Source organism: Sorex araneus, chromosome 1, assembly GCF_027595985.1.
Source record: "Sorex araneus isolate mSorAra2 chromosome 1, mSorAra2.pri, whole genome shotgun sequence".
NCBI classification, from domain to species: domain Eukaryota; kingdom Metazoa; phylum Chordata; class Mammalia; order Eulipotyphla; family Soricidae; genus Sorex; species Sorex araneus.
The window spans coordinates 404,782,387-404,796,319 of record NC_073302.1 but is presented as its reverse complement, the minus strand read 5'-3'; the positions used below and the strand labels follow the sequence as shown (position 1 = coordinate 404,796,319).

General features: G+C 45.6%; 2 protein-coding genes across 3 annotated transcripts in view; one reads left to right on the top strand and one right to left on the bottom strand.

Moving 5' to 3' along the window:
- The first annotated feature begins 2,985 nt into the window (after positions 1-2,985).
- EFCAB10 (EF-hand calcium binding domain 10) lies at positions 2,986-8,828 on the top strand. Its single transcript, XM_055134830.1, has 4 exons — positions 2,986-3,104; positions 5,394-5,558; positions 5,662-5,749; positions 8,750-8,828. Exons 1-4 carry the CDS (start codon positions 2,996-2,998, stop codon positions 8,784-8,786), a joined length of 399 nt encoding a protein of 132 aa, XP_054990805.1. The 5' UTR covers positions 2,986-2,995; the 3' UTR covers positions 8,787-8,828.
- The window catches only part of RINT1 (RAD50 interactor 1), a 26,368-nt gene continuing 21,204 nt past the window's right edge, over positions 8,770-13,933 (bottom strand). For both annotated transcript variants that reach the window (XM_004602119.3, XM_055134817.1), the window contains 3 exons: positions 11,627-11,807; positions 11,432-11,550; positions 8,770-9,133 (listed from right to left, as the gene is read on the bottom strand). In XM_004602119.3, the coding sequence (XP_004602176.2) occupies positions 8,941-9,133; positions 11,432-11,550; positions 11,627-11,807 (493 nt within the window). In that variant the 3' untranslated portion in view covers positions 8,770-8,940. The remainder of the gene's footprint in view (positions 9,134-11,431; positions 11,551-11,626; positions 11,808-13,933) is intronic.

The window sequence follows — 13,933 nt, the reverse complement described above, 5'->3', positions numbered from 1 at the left end:
CTCTGCTGTGGTGTGCCAGGGAGTCTGTTGTTCCTGGCAGTGCCAGGGATCTAACTCGGGCCTCCCCCACAAGCACAGATTTATTCCCAGAGCTTAGCTTTATATTGCAGTATGGAAATCCTATTGAGTATTTTGAAACAGACCCCATCAGAAGGGCTAGAGAGATGGAAGAGCGAAAAAAAGGTGCTTGTCTTTTGTACCTGCCAAGCAGGACTCAGTCCCAGGGACTTCATGGGGTCCTCTGAGTCCACCAGGAATGATCTCTGAGTGCAGAGTCAGGAATAAGCCCTGAACATCCCTGTGTGTGGCTCCCAAACCAAAACCCAAACAAAGCAGAGCTCATCAGATTAGAAGCTCTGTCAAGTCTATTCTGGTCTTGCAGCTTGAGCCTCCTCGGAAGAAACAAAAGAAGCATCAACATTTGACCTGCTTTATAATACGTCTTCCTCGCTTTTCTTCTCAATGCTGTTGATCCTATTTTCCCATCACTGTTAATAGGCTGAAACACAAGCACACAGGCTTCTTCCCAAGTGACTCATAAAATCAAGTTTGATTTGGATTTTAGGCCCACGTGAATCAAGCTCGTCTGGGCATGTCATGATACACGACAGCATACGGGGTAAAGGAATATAAGAAACTTAGGAATGCCATCCCAAACTATGAAATATTCCACTTAGAAACTCCTGAGGGGCTGGAGCGATAGCACAGTGGGTAAGGCGTTTGCTTTGCAAGCAGCCGACCCAGGTTCGATTCCCAGCATCCCATATGGTCCCCTGAGCACCACCAGGAGTAATTCCTGAGTGCATGATCCAAGAGTAGCCCCTGTGAAGTGCTGGGTGTGACCAAAAAAAAAAATCAAAAACACAAAACTCCTGAGTGTCCAGGGACACTGCCAATAATTTCTTACTACATGTTTTTACAGAAAAGAGAGAGATGGCTGCATCCACTAGGTGGCATCTGGATGCTGCAAGATTTCTGGGGCGCTGGCGGTTCCAGCCCGACTTGCCTGAAGGAGGTTCACTGTGAGAGCTGGGAGAGGGAGTGTGAGCATTCTAAGCCGTGTCCTGGTGGGAAAGAGCACCCCAGCTTGCAGGAACATTTAACCCTCAGCAGCTCGAGAGCCTGCCAGCAAGTCCCATATGTTGTCAGCCAGCCAGACTAATGCTGTGACTTTGATCACTGTGACTTCAGTGCCCTTTGGGCCTTGGGTATTGAGGGCAGAGCTAGTTATGCAGGAGCTGAGTAACTCCTGGAGTGTGAACAGAAGTTGTCAAGGCAAAGATCCAAAGTCTTAAGCCTTGAACATGAGGAAAAATCACTGTTTCCAATGGATTGACATTCAGCTCTCTTTATTCTCTCTACTCTGGAATGTTCCTTGCCTTCTGTTTTATTTTATTTTGGGGCCACATCTGGTGCTGCTCAGGGCTTACTCCTGGCTCTCTGCTCAGGGATAATTCCTGGAGGGACTTACTGGGAATCAAACCAAAATCGGCCAGGTGCAAGGCAAGTGCCCTACCCACTGTACTATTACTCCGCCTGTTCCTTACTTTTTGCTTGTGTTGAGGGTCATACCTGGTGGTGTTTATACGTTTTCACTTTGCTTTCCCCATGCCACACTGACCTGGGGCCAGCAGAGGACACATTGACCAGGCCCCTTTGTTTGAAGTCTTCTGCTTCCCACAGCCCTTGTCCCCTCCTCAGTCCCCTCTCTATCCCCTCACTATTTCTGTCTCATACTTACCAGATTTGAGCACAACTTTTTTTTTTTAACCACACCCAGCGGTGCTCAGAAATTACTCCTGGCTTTGCACTCAGCAATCTCTCATTGCAGGTTTAGGAAACCATCTGGAATGCCCTGGGTCAGCTGCCTGCTGTACCATTGCTCTGCTCCTTGAGCACATTTTTTTTTAAAGCCATTTCAGAGAATTCTTTCTCTCCTTGGAAAAACTCCTTCCCATTTCCTGCACCCCCCCCACCAAGGCTTACTCCTGATCACTCCTGACAGTATTCCAAGGACCATATGTGGTGCCAGGAATTGAGCCCAGGTCAGCAGCGTGCAAGGCAACCCCCTACCCACTGTACTTTCGCTCTGACCCCTGATGCACTTCTTTTTTTTTTTTCTTTTTGGGTCACACCCAGCTATGCTCAGGGGTTACTCCTGGCTTTTGCACTCAGGAATTACTCCTGGCGATGCTCAGGGGACCATATGGGATGCTGGGAATAGAACCCGGGTCGGCCGCGTGCAAGGCAAACGCCCTCCCCGCTGTGCTACCACTCCAGCCCCTGCACTTCTTCTTAAAGGCCTGCTCCAGGCTCATGGTCTGCGGGAGCCTCAAAGGCACCGACTGCAGGGCCTGATCCTCCAGGCCAGAAGCAGAGGCTACAGTTTGACTTCTCAGGCACCCTACAACTAAGCAGGGGCGCGCCTAGCCACCTGCGTCCCACCAGACTGAAATTACTCTCAGGTGGTTTTGTTGGTCTTGTTCTCGGGGTTCAGCGGCAGTTCAGCTGTTAAGTAGAGATATCAGGGCTCTGCATTCAGACCTATGGTGATGGCACTACACTCCGCAGAGGCCGTGAGTTACCTCCCAGCCCGTCCACTGCAGCATAACAGGCTGCTCTCAGCGAAGAAATCGTTATGGCCTCTCCATCAGACCCCCCCCCCCGAATTACGTAACTTCCCTCTGTTAATGCTGGTTTTAACACTTTAAAAACACCTGGTGTTTTTAACACTGGAGGTCTCCTCATCAGATCTCGCGGGAAAAGAAAAATTCGAGCCAACCGTCAGCCCTGGAAGGGAACGAGCCACAAGCCCACCTGGGGGCCCCAGCGCAGCACCCCGCGGCCGCCTCCCCCAACACCCACCAGCTGTCCCCCTATCAGCTGGGGCGCAGGGGTGGGTCACGTGGGCGCGTCGGCCGAGGGGGCGGGGCCCGGGCGCGGGAAGCTTCCTGGTTGCTTAGCAACAGGGCCCCGGAGCGGCCACGCAGCGGCCATGGACGGAAAAGGCAGTCGGGAGCTCCAAGCTAGAAAGTATATGGAAGAGCATAATATCCCGGAGTTGCTGACCTATCTCACCAGCATGCTTCTGTTTTTCCAGCCGGGTAAGGGATCTCTTGCCTATTTCTCACTTTCAAGTGTTGGGGAGCACCTGGGTCCCCTGAAAGTCCCAGAATTGCCATCACTTCCTCCTCCTCTGCACTTTTCCGGGTTCTTCTGTCCAGGGACCGGTCACTCTCCTAACAGATGACCGTTGAGGGGCTGGAGCGATAGCACAGCGGGTAGGGCGTTTGCCTTGCACGCGGCCGACCCGGGTTCTAATCCCAGCATCCCATATGGTCCCCTGAGCACCGCCAGGAGTAATTCCTGAGTGCAGAGCCAGGAGTAACTCCTGTGCATCGCCGGGTGTGACCCAAAAAACCAAAAAAAAAAAAAAAATGACCGTTGAGAAAGCTAAGTTTTAAGAAGAAGACCACATGCTCATCACTTTTGCCGCAGCCTCTTGTTCTAATGTTGGTCTCTTGCCTGATTAATTGAATTTTATTATATATATGTAGCACTGTATCACTGTCGTTCCGTTGTTCATCGATTTACTCGAGCGGGCACCAGTAACGTCTCCATTGTGAGACTTGTTACTGTTTTTTGGCATATTGAATACGCCACAGTAGCTTGCCAGGCTCTGCCGTGTGGGCGGGATACTCTCGGTAGCTTGCCGGGCTCTCCAAGACGGTCGGAGGAATCCAACGCAGGTCGGCCACGTGCAAGGCAAATGCCCTACTATTGCTCCAGCCCCATATAGGAATATATATATATAACAAAATATATATAGTAATAAAAATATATATAGTAGAGGGACACATATTTCCCAAATATGAAGTTGAGGACTTTGGGGTTTTCTGATGTCCACTGGGAGTCTGGACCTACCCCAGGGATAATCGGGGAGACTGTCGCCTTCCCCTGCATGCCCCCCACACTCCTGGGCACCACCCTCCAGGAACCTTTCACCTCTACACACACTCCAGCTTTGGGCAATTCGTCTTTCTTCTTTGTTTTTGGATTTGGGGCTTGGGCACGCTCCCGGCGATGCTCAGGGTTTACTCCTAGCTCTGCACCCTGGAATTACTCCTGGCTGGCTCGGGGTACCACTCAGGATGCTGGGAATTGAACCAGTGGGGTCACCAGTGTGTGCAAGGCAAACAAACTCCGAAACCGGTGTACTATCTCTCGGGGGCCCCCTGCCTCGGGCAACCCGAGTCCTGATGCAGCCACTTAACTCTGTGGTCTTTAATTAAACAAGTTCTCTCAGAACCATCTCTTCCTCTCCCGTCCCCTCCACCACACACACACACACACACACACACACACACACACACACACACCCCTGTGAGTACGAGTCTCATGCTCATGGAGGACCCAGGAGCTTTGGGGGATTTTGGCAGTGGGTGCCGCCTGGCTCCTGGCCCCTTGTTCCAGCGTTTGTGACTGGACAAGAACCTGAATTTAGGGCAATGAGGTGGATGCTAGTACCGATCTCATAGAAATTGAATGAAAGAGAAGTCATCCAGATGCCCTAGGAAGCAATCACACACACACACACACACACACACACACACACACACACACACACAATTATCCTGCCTTCAAAGAGTATTTATTTTTGGTTTTGGAACCATACTGAGCAGTGCTCAGGGATCCCTCCTGGAGGGTGTCCGGGATCAAACCCAGTTCCATGTCAGTCAGGAAAGCACCCTACATGCTGAACAATCATAATACATCCCCCTTGATTTTAATTTTTTTTTTTAATTCTTCAGTTGCTTAGATGAAATTCTATTAAGCAAAAGTACTGCTTCCATATTTTTTCTACTTGAAGGACTAGACTTTATATTATTCATAGTTTATTTTATTATCTATAATGGATTGCTTCTTTTGTTTTTTGTTTTGGTTCTAGGGCCACTCCCAATAGTGCTCAGGGTTTACCCCAGGCTCTGCACTCAGGATTCACTCCTGGCTGTGTTCAAGGGACCATATGGGATGCCAGGGATTGAATCCAAGTCCCAAGTTGGCCATAGCCAGGCAAATGCCCTCCCCACTGTACTAGTGCTCAGGCCCCTGGTTGCTTCTTTTACCTACCAACTCCTTTCCATTTACTTTGATTTTTCTAATTAGAATCACCAGAGCAGTCTTCAAAACTACACCAGGTCTTTTTACCCAATCATCCAGAGAAGAGTATTTATTTGAGTATCTAATTATTTGACCAAGGTCTTGCCTTTCTTATGGCAAAACCTGTATCCTTAGTACATATACTTTGAACACAGGTATTTAAGTTGTTGAACGACTGGGGTCCGTTAGTGACAGTTAAATTTCATGCCAGGAATTGAAACTATCTTTTCCAGATAATCCAAGAAGATACTTAGTAACTCTACTGGAAAGGCTGAGGATTGCCAAAATTACCGGAGTGTCTTTCCCATTCTTTATGGATCACACAAACATCGTGTCTATGTTTGAGATGCTGGACAGGTCCAACAAGGGCTCGATAACATTTAAGCAGTACAAAGAAGGTCAGTGTTGCCTCTCGACTGTGACAATGCGCTGAGATATTCCATAACAGTCTCTGGTTGCAAATACCCTCACTTTGTGATTTCCCTTCTTTCTCTTTTGTAGCTCTAAATACACTGGGTCTGTGTGCTGCAGATGAAGATTTGAAAGACACTGGACGTGGAATCACTTTGGAAACATTCAGGACAGAAGTGTAAGGATAGGTCCAGGGAGGTGGTTCAAAGGCCTGTAGTGCATGTTTGCACATAGGATCCATGGGTTGCATGCCCAGCATAATATGGTCTCCTGAGCACTGTTGGGTATCTGCTCTCCCCGCAAAGAGAAGTCTAAGTTTAAGATTATAAATGCCTGGGGCTGAAGTGATAGCACAGCGGGTAGGGCATTTGCCTTGCACGCGGCCGACCCTGGTTCGAATCCCAGCACCCCGTATGGTCCCCTGAGCACCGCCAGGGGTGATTCCTGAATGCAGAGCCAGGAGTAACCCCTGTGCATCACCGAGTGTGACCCCCCAAAAAATAGGAAAAAAAAGATAAATGCCTTAATATTTAAATAAGGTGGCATATTAAGATAAAATTAATACACTCAGCAGGGCTCAGGAGACAATATACAGTGCTAGGAATTGAACCAGAGTCAGTTGTAAGCAAGACATAATGCCATAATTCCTGTAAAATCTCTCCAGCTCAGAGTCTTTTTTGTTTTTGTTTTTTTTGGGGGGGTCACACCCGGCGATGCACAGGGGTTTTTCCTGGCTCATGCACTCAGGAATTACTCCTGGTGGTGCTCAGGGGACCATATGGGATGCTGGGAATCAAACCCCGGGTCAGCCGAGTACAAGGCAAACACCCTACCCATTGTGCTATTGCTCCATCCCCTCCAGCCCAGAGTCTTACCTTGTAATAGAAATATTTCAGGGCCTGGAGTGATAGTACAGAGGTAGGGCATTCAGCTTGCTTGAAGCCAACTCAGGTTCGATCCCCAGCAACCCATATGGTCCCCTGAGCACCCCCAGGAGTAATTCCTCAGTGTACAGCCAAAAGTAACCCCTGAGTATCGCTGGGTCTGACACCCCTCCCTCCAATCATCCACCCTAACCCTGCAAAAAAATAAAAGAAAAAAGAAAAGAAAAATTTGTTTCCTTGAAACTTTCAGCTGATTAGAAGGTTGGGTAGGACTAACAGTGAAGTCCCTAAGCCTGGGGAGCAGATGGGAGAGTTAAGAGACCAAGTTCCGGAGGGGCTGGGAATGTGGCTCAAAAGTAAAGCACATTCCTTGCATGCATGAGAGCTGGGTTCATTTCCTGGCACTGGAAAAAAAAAAACCCAAATCTTAATTTGATCAGTGAAAAAAATTAACAGGAAAATTTTGGAGACAAGTTTCAAAGGCAGCATAATTCTTTGTTCCAGGGGAATCCCTAAAATTCCCAAGAATGAAATGGAGAAACTCTCAGAACTAAAAGAGCTTTGACCCAATATCCTAGATAGAAAATCTATGTTGGGTTATCAGAATTTCCTTCTAAATAGTTCTTCAAAATAACTTATCACAAAGTCAGTGCTTACCATCATTACAGGTTGCTTGCCAGCTGACGCAGCGTGTTTAGATTGAAGGGCTAGGGAGAAGATGGCTTCAAGGGCTGGCGTGCAGCTGTTTCTGCAAGACCCCTGTGTCCCTGTTTGATCTCTGGCACAGCATGGTTCCCTGAGTAATGCCAAGGGCACATCTTGAGCACTGAGCCTAGAGTAGCCCCAATGCACCAAGCTGGGGGTGACAGACATCTCCCTACCCCCAAAAAAGATATTATGGAATGACATGAACTAACTAAAGGCTAAATGTGTGTGGGGGGGTGGGATTCCACAAATTTGATCGTTGTAGAAACCCTCTTGTTAATATAGCTCAGTATGCTTAACAGTTTGACTATTCAGACTACTATTTAATAGTCAAGGTTTTATTATTCAAGCTATTACTTAGTACAGTCTAAGGCCAAGGTGGTTAGGAAAAAAAAAATCTAGGGGCCGGAGTGATGTTACAGCAGGTAGGACACTTGCCTTGCACTTGCCATCCAGGTCCAATCCTCAGTATCCCACATGGTCTCCCGAGTACTGCCAGAGTGATTCCTGAGGGTAGAGCCAGGAGGAAGCCCTGAGCACCGCAGGGTGGTGGGCCCCAAAATTAAAAGAAAAATCTAAGGTTCCCATCTCATCATCAGTTATGTAAATGTTTAATTACATTTCCTAGCTGGAAGACTGTAGGTGGGTGCTCAGGCTGAAAAAGCCATTAGTACAGGAGAAATAGCCCATATTAATAGAGGAAAGTAGACACTGCTGTAGGGATCAGTGTCAAGACAGTGTATCCGAAACCTAATCATGAATAATTAGTCAGTCCCATGGTGACTACATGAAATTTTTTTAACTAAAACATTTTTTTAAAGTTTTTTAAAAAGGAAAAAAAAAATTTTTTTAAAGGAACTTCCCACTGCTGTATGGAAAGCATTGGATTTTTATTCTTTGTTTTTGTTGTGCTGGGATTGAATCCTGGGCCTCTGACATGCATGGTAAGACCTTAGCTACTTAGTCATATCCTTGGTCCAAGGAGGTTGCTTTTGTCTTTTGGGCCACACCAAGCCATGATAAGGGCTTACTCCTGGCTCTGTGTTCAGGGATCACTCCTAGTGGGCTTGGGCTACCATCTGGGGTGCTGGGGATGGAACCTGGGTCAGCTGCATGCAAGGCAAGTGCCCTACCCACTGTACTATTTGGCCCCTCCAAAGGAAGTATTCGAAATGGAAGGACATAGGACATTTGAGGAAAATAAGAACAGCTGTATTATTAGTCATATCAAAATACATTTTCCTCTTTTGGGGAAGACTGTGGTGTGTGTGATTATACCTGGGTGTTTGGATCCAAACTTGGAGCTCTTACATGCAAAGCATGCACCCCAGGTCTTTGAGCCATATTTGCAGCTCATCAAAATTTGTGAGTTTTTTGGAAAATGTGGCTTTTTTAATAGTAAATATAGTAATAAACTAGACACAGACATTTTGTACATATATGCATCTAAATAATTTTTTCTAAAAATTGGGCTATAATTTATTATTTCTATTCTTAAAACTTATTTAAGAAACAGCAATTATATCTGGAAATAGGACAACTCCATTTTTGTAACCTCTGAGTTTCTACTTTTGTTTTTGTTTTCTTAGGAACGACAGGACCATCAAGATCTGGAACACATTTTAATAACACTGTAAGTCCAAAATAATAAATGATTTTTATAAAGTCTTCAGTTTCATTTGTTTAAAATGATATCACACAACTTGAAATCCAATTGATTTCTGTCCTTGTGGCTAAAAAAAAAAAAGTCACAAAACCTAAAATGAAAAAATTTGATGCGTTATTTCCCAGTATTAGGCCAGTTTGTCTTCAAATTAAGTAGGATCTCAACATCTTTTTGTGCCAGTTTGTAAATTCCAACTTCATTCAGTGCTGCCTCAGCGGAAGGCTGCTCGGAAGGCGACTGTAGGACGTCTCTCAGGAGGAGGGCAGAGCCGATGTTCAAGGTCAGGACGATGCAGGCCTCTTTCACACTGTATGAACAGTCAAATAATGACAATTTCACTTTCAGAAACATAATAATGTGTATACATTGCTAGTGCAGATCCCACAATCAAAGCTTAGGTATTTATTATTTAGCCTTTGGAAAATGTTAAGATTAAATGTGTGTTCACATCTGTGGAATATAAAATAACAGAGTAGGAGACTAACACCCAAGAATCGTAGCATGGCTTGGAAGCTGGCCTCACATGCTGGGGGAAAGGCAGCCCGGATAGAGAAGGGAAGACCAAGTAAAATGTGGTTGGAGATCCCGCGTGGGAAGGGAGATGCATGCTGAAAGTAGGCTAGAGACTGAACACGATGGCCACTCATTACCCCTATTGCAAACCCCAACACCCAAAAGGAGAGAGAGAACAAAATGGAATACCCTGCCACAGAGGCAGGGTGGGGTGGAGGAGACAGGATTAGAGGGTGGGAGGGATACTGGGTTCATTGGTGGTGGAGAATGGACACTGGTGGAGGGATGGGTTCTCGAACATTATATGAGGGAAACACAAGCACAAAAATGGGTAAATTTGTAACTGTATTCTCACGGTGACTCACTAATTTAAAAAATAAATTAATTAAAAAAAATAAGTAAATGTGTGTTCAGTTTATATCTCATTAGCTTATTATAAGGTAATATAGGATCATCGCTTATTTAATTATGTAACATGTAATCTATTATTTCCCAAAATACAGTAATTGGTACTAAGAGTCTCTTAAACACAGATAAGATCCTCAAACAGCTTGTCAGGTACAGCCCCTGAGCACTGACAGGTGTGACCCAAAAACAAAACAGAACAATCAAAAGAAGCATAAAATAAAAGTCACAGAAAAAGAAAAATGAACAAAACCGAATAACTATCTTGTTGAGACAAGAAAAAAAATTCTTTCATAGTAAATTTAGAAGGAACACTTTGTAATATTAGAAGCCCTAAATAATTCAGATTTTTAAATCAATGATTTTTAAAATTACCAAAAATCCTTCTGACATATTTATATAATTTGAACTAAAATTAATGTCAATTATTTAAAAAATATTTTTTCTTCAGGCTGGTACGTTATCAGGTACTAAACACATCTTAAATTTCTTACATTTATGGGACATATTTATCTGCCTAGTAACAAGCCTATTAGGAGTAGTAAACCAAATGCACAAAGTTTAACATATATATTCATAACCTTTTGATTATGTTCATAAACTTTGATTAAGTTGATAAACTTTTGATTCATTGGTCACATGTTATTTTAGAATACAATGAACATTTATAAGTTTTTTTTTTCTTTTTGGGTCACACCCGGCGATGCACAGGTGTTACTCCTGGCTTTGCACTCAGGAATTACTCCTGGCAGTGCTCAGGGGACCATATGGGATGCTGGGATTCGAACCCAGGTTGGCCGCGTGGAAGGCAAACGCCCTACCCGCTATGCTATCACTCCAGCCCCACATTTATAAGTTTTAACTGATGTTGTATTCCGCCAAACATCATTGGAACCCTAAAGTTGATTTTGAGTCCCTAGAAACAGACAATATCTGCCCTAGCACAGGCTATGTCACACAGAGTACCTATAATCCATTATAAAGAGCAATAATTTGTGCTGGTTATTTTCTCCGGAAATGAGGGCAAAACTTAGCTGATATCTCAAATATTAATAGCTGATATAGAAAATGTTTTTTTTGATTTTGCTTTCTGGGTCACACCTGGCAATGCTCAGGGATTACTCCTGCCTCTGTACTCAGGAATTACTGCTGGCTGGGCTCAGGGGACCATATGGGATGTTGGAGATTGAACCTGGGTCAGCCGCATGCAAGACAAATTGCCTTACCGACTGCACTATCACTAATATCTGATAGGTCATCCGAAATGGTGCTCAGGGGCATTTCTGACTCTATGCTCAGGGGTCACTCCTGCTTGTGCTTGGAGTATCCTATGCAGTGCTGAGGGTCAAAATGGGATAAGCTACATGCAAGGCAAGCTCCTTACCTGCTTTACTCTTTCCCTGGCCCCCTAAACCCTAAAGTTTTTGTTGTATTTTTTTTTTCTTTTTTGGGTCACACCTGGCAATGCACAGAGGTTACTCCTGGCTCTGCACTCAGGAATTACCCCTGGAGGTGCTCAGGGGACCATATGGGATGCTGGGAATCGAACCCGGGTCGGCCACATGCAAGGCAAACGCCCTACCCGCTGTGCTATCGCTTCAGCCCCCATGTTGTATTTTTTTTAAAGGGATCAACCTCTTCAAGCAATCTGATACATCACTACTAATTGTTAAATAATTGAGCTTACTGTTTAAAATAGTTTTCTGGTCTCTTGCAGTAGTGGGAAAACAAAGGGAAAAGATTCCGAGTCATATCAAAGTGCAACTGAGCAGCTCCTCCTTCATTGAAGTGATTAGCAAGAATGATCTGGAAGACAAAACAATTCATGTGACAGCTGCATATTCATCGCCACAAACCTAAGATGCCATCCACTTTTACTTACTTCTTGGTAGATGTACAAATCCAGCTTCTCTACAAGCATTTGCCAGAAAATTTTAAATAAGGAAAAGCACAGCTGCTGTTCCAGCTGAAGCAAACGGTCTCGTAACGTGAGCAATAAGGGACATGCTGAACTGGACAGGGACATGACGGCCTGCTCGGACTGAGAGGGCAGGGACAGCCACCTGGGAAAATAAAAAGCACATGCAGCATTACCTGCAGCACCTTCACTCCTGCTATAAACATTTTCATCACTTTGTATCTTAAGAATTTAAGCTTTAAGAATTTGGGGGCCGGAGAGGTAGTTCACTGGTTTGGCCTTGCATGTAGGCGACCAGGTTTGATGCCTGGCACCCGATAGGGTCCCCTAAGCCCTGCCTGGAATGATCCCTGAGCACAGGTTCAGGGATAAGCTCAGAGCACTGCTGGATGTAACCCTAAAACAAAAGATTTAAGATTCTAACAAATGGATAAGCAAACTATATTCTAAACACCAGGTGGTGCTAGGGGAGCCTCTAGTGCCCGGGATTGAACTGAGGGCGTCACACATGATGTACGTGCTCTACTACTTGAGATATCTCCCCAGCCTCAATAAATCTGGGGACAGTGGGAGCCCACATCAGACAGTGCTCACAGGCTACTTCTGGCACTGTGCTAGAGGAGCTGGTCCCAGGAGAACTCAGGAGCGTGTAAGTGCTGGGCTTTATCCAGGGCCCTGCATGCCAACCATGTACTCAGCCCATGAAGCTCTGGCCCCAAGGCAAACCATCCACAATTTAGGAAAGTGTACTGTCCTAGGGTCTCTGGAGAAGAAAACACGTACAGCCCAACACTGAAAGCTCTATCAGAAAATAAACATACCCCGGGCTTGGGGATGGCTCAGCGGCAGAAACACCTACCTGCCTTGTAAGCCTGATGCCATGGGTCTGATCCCCTGTGCCTACATGTGCCAAACGTGGTACTGGTAGTTCTGCTAGCTCACGCCTTCGCACTGCAACTGAGTTCTCCTGGTACAGATATGTGCAAGCACTACCAGCGAAAGATATGTGAGCACCTTTGGGCCAGGAGTACAACCCCAGCAAGCACTACAGCTGGAACAGGCTTGAGCACCACAATCGAGTGTTATGCCAGGTAAACACTGCAGCTACAATGTGAGCATCACAACCTAGCACATAGTACCCCTGGTTATCACAACAACAAGAGAACAGAAGGGAAAGACATATATATATATATATGTATATATATATATATGTATATATATATGTATATATATTTATTTATTTCATTTATTTTTGGTTTGGGGGGGGGCACACCTGCTGGTGCAGAGGCTACTCCTGACTGCTCAGGGATCACTCCTGGTGATGCTTAGGGGACTATAGACAGTGCCAGGGATCGAAACAGACTGAACTAGGATTGGCTACCAGCAAACTAAGGGTCTTAACCTCTGTATTATCTCTCTGATTCCAAATGTCCCTCTAAACTTTAGCTCTCAAGTATTGTTTAATGAGGATGATACTTTTTTTAATGCCTCAATTTTTTTTTTTTTGCTTTTTGGGTCATACCCGGCGATGCACAGGAGTTATTCCTGGTTCTACACTCAGGAATTACTCCTGGCGGTGCTCAGGGGACCATATGGGATGCTGGGATTTGAACCTGGGTCAGCCGCGTGCAAGACAAATGCCCTACCCGCTGTGCTATCGCTCCAGCCCCCTTAATGCCTCAATTTTAAAATGACTTACTAAAATAAAGCAGTTCAAATGTAAACCATCAGGGGGCTAGTACGATAGCATAGTGGGTAGGGCGTTTGCCTCGCATGCGGCCGACCCGGGTTCGATTCCCAGCATCCCATATGGTCCCCCGAGCACCGCCAGGACTGATTCCTGAGTGCAAAGCCAGGAATAACCCCTGTGCATCGCCAGGTGTGAGCCAAAAAGCAAAAAAAAAAAAAAAAGTAAACCATCAGCACTTTAGACATCAGTTGATTTTATGCTCTTAATTTTTCAGCAAAAATAAATGGCATACTTCCCAAATGATTCTAAGTACTCAATGTGTTTGAGGACAGAAACTGCCTGCTCCCAGGAGCTCAGCCTGGGGCAGGGAACGGGAGAGCACGTGCCATGATGGCCATGGGATGAAATGTGCACTGTATGCAAACACAGGGTGATACAGGGCATCTGACTTTTTTTTTTTTTCTTTTTGGGTCATACCCAACGTTGCACAGGGGTTACTCCTGGCTCATGCACTCAGGAATTACACCTGGCGGTGCTCGGGGGACCATATGGAATGCTGGGAATTAAACCTGGGTCAGCCA

What these genes read in the sequence shown, in the direction of transcription:
- EFCAB10 (XM_055134830.1), top strand. Translation starts at nt 2,996, where the DNA reads ATGGACGGAAAAGGCAGTCGGGAGCTCCAAGCTAGAAAGTATATGGAA. An exon ending in GCTTCTGTTTTTCCAGCCGG is followed by an intron (nt 3,105 to 5,393) that starts GTAAGGGATCTC and finishes TATCTTTTCCAG; the next exon opens with ATAATCCAAGAAGATACTTA. An exon ending in GAAACATTCAGGACAGAAGT is followed by an intron (nt 5,750 to 8,749) that starts GTAAGGATAGGT and finishes TTGTTTTCTTAG; the next exon opens with GAACGACAGGACCATCAAGA.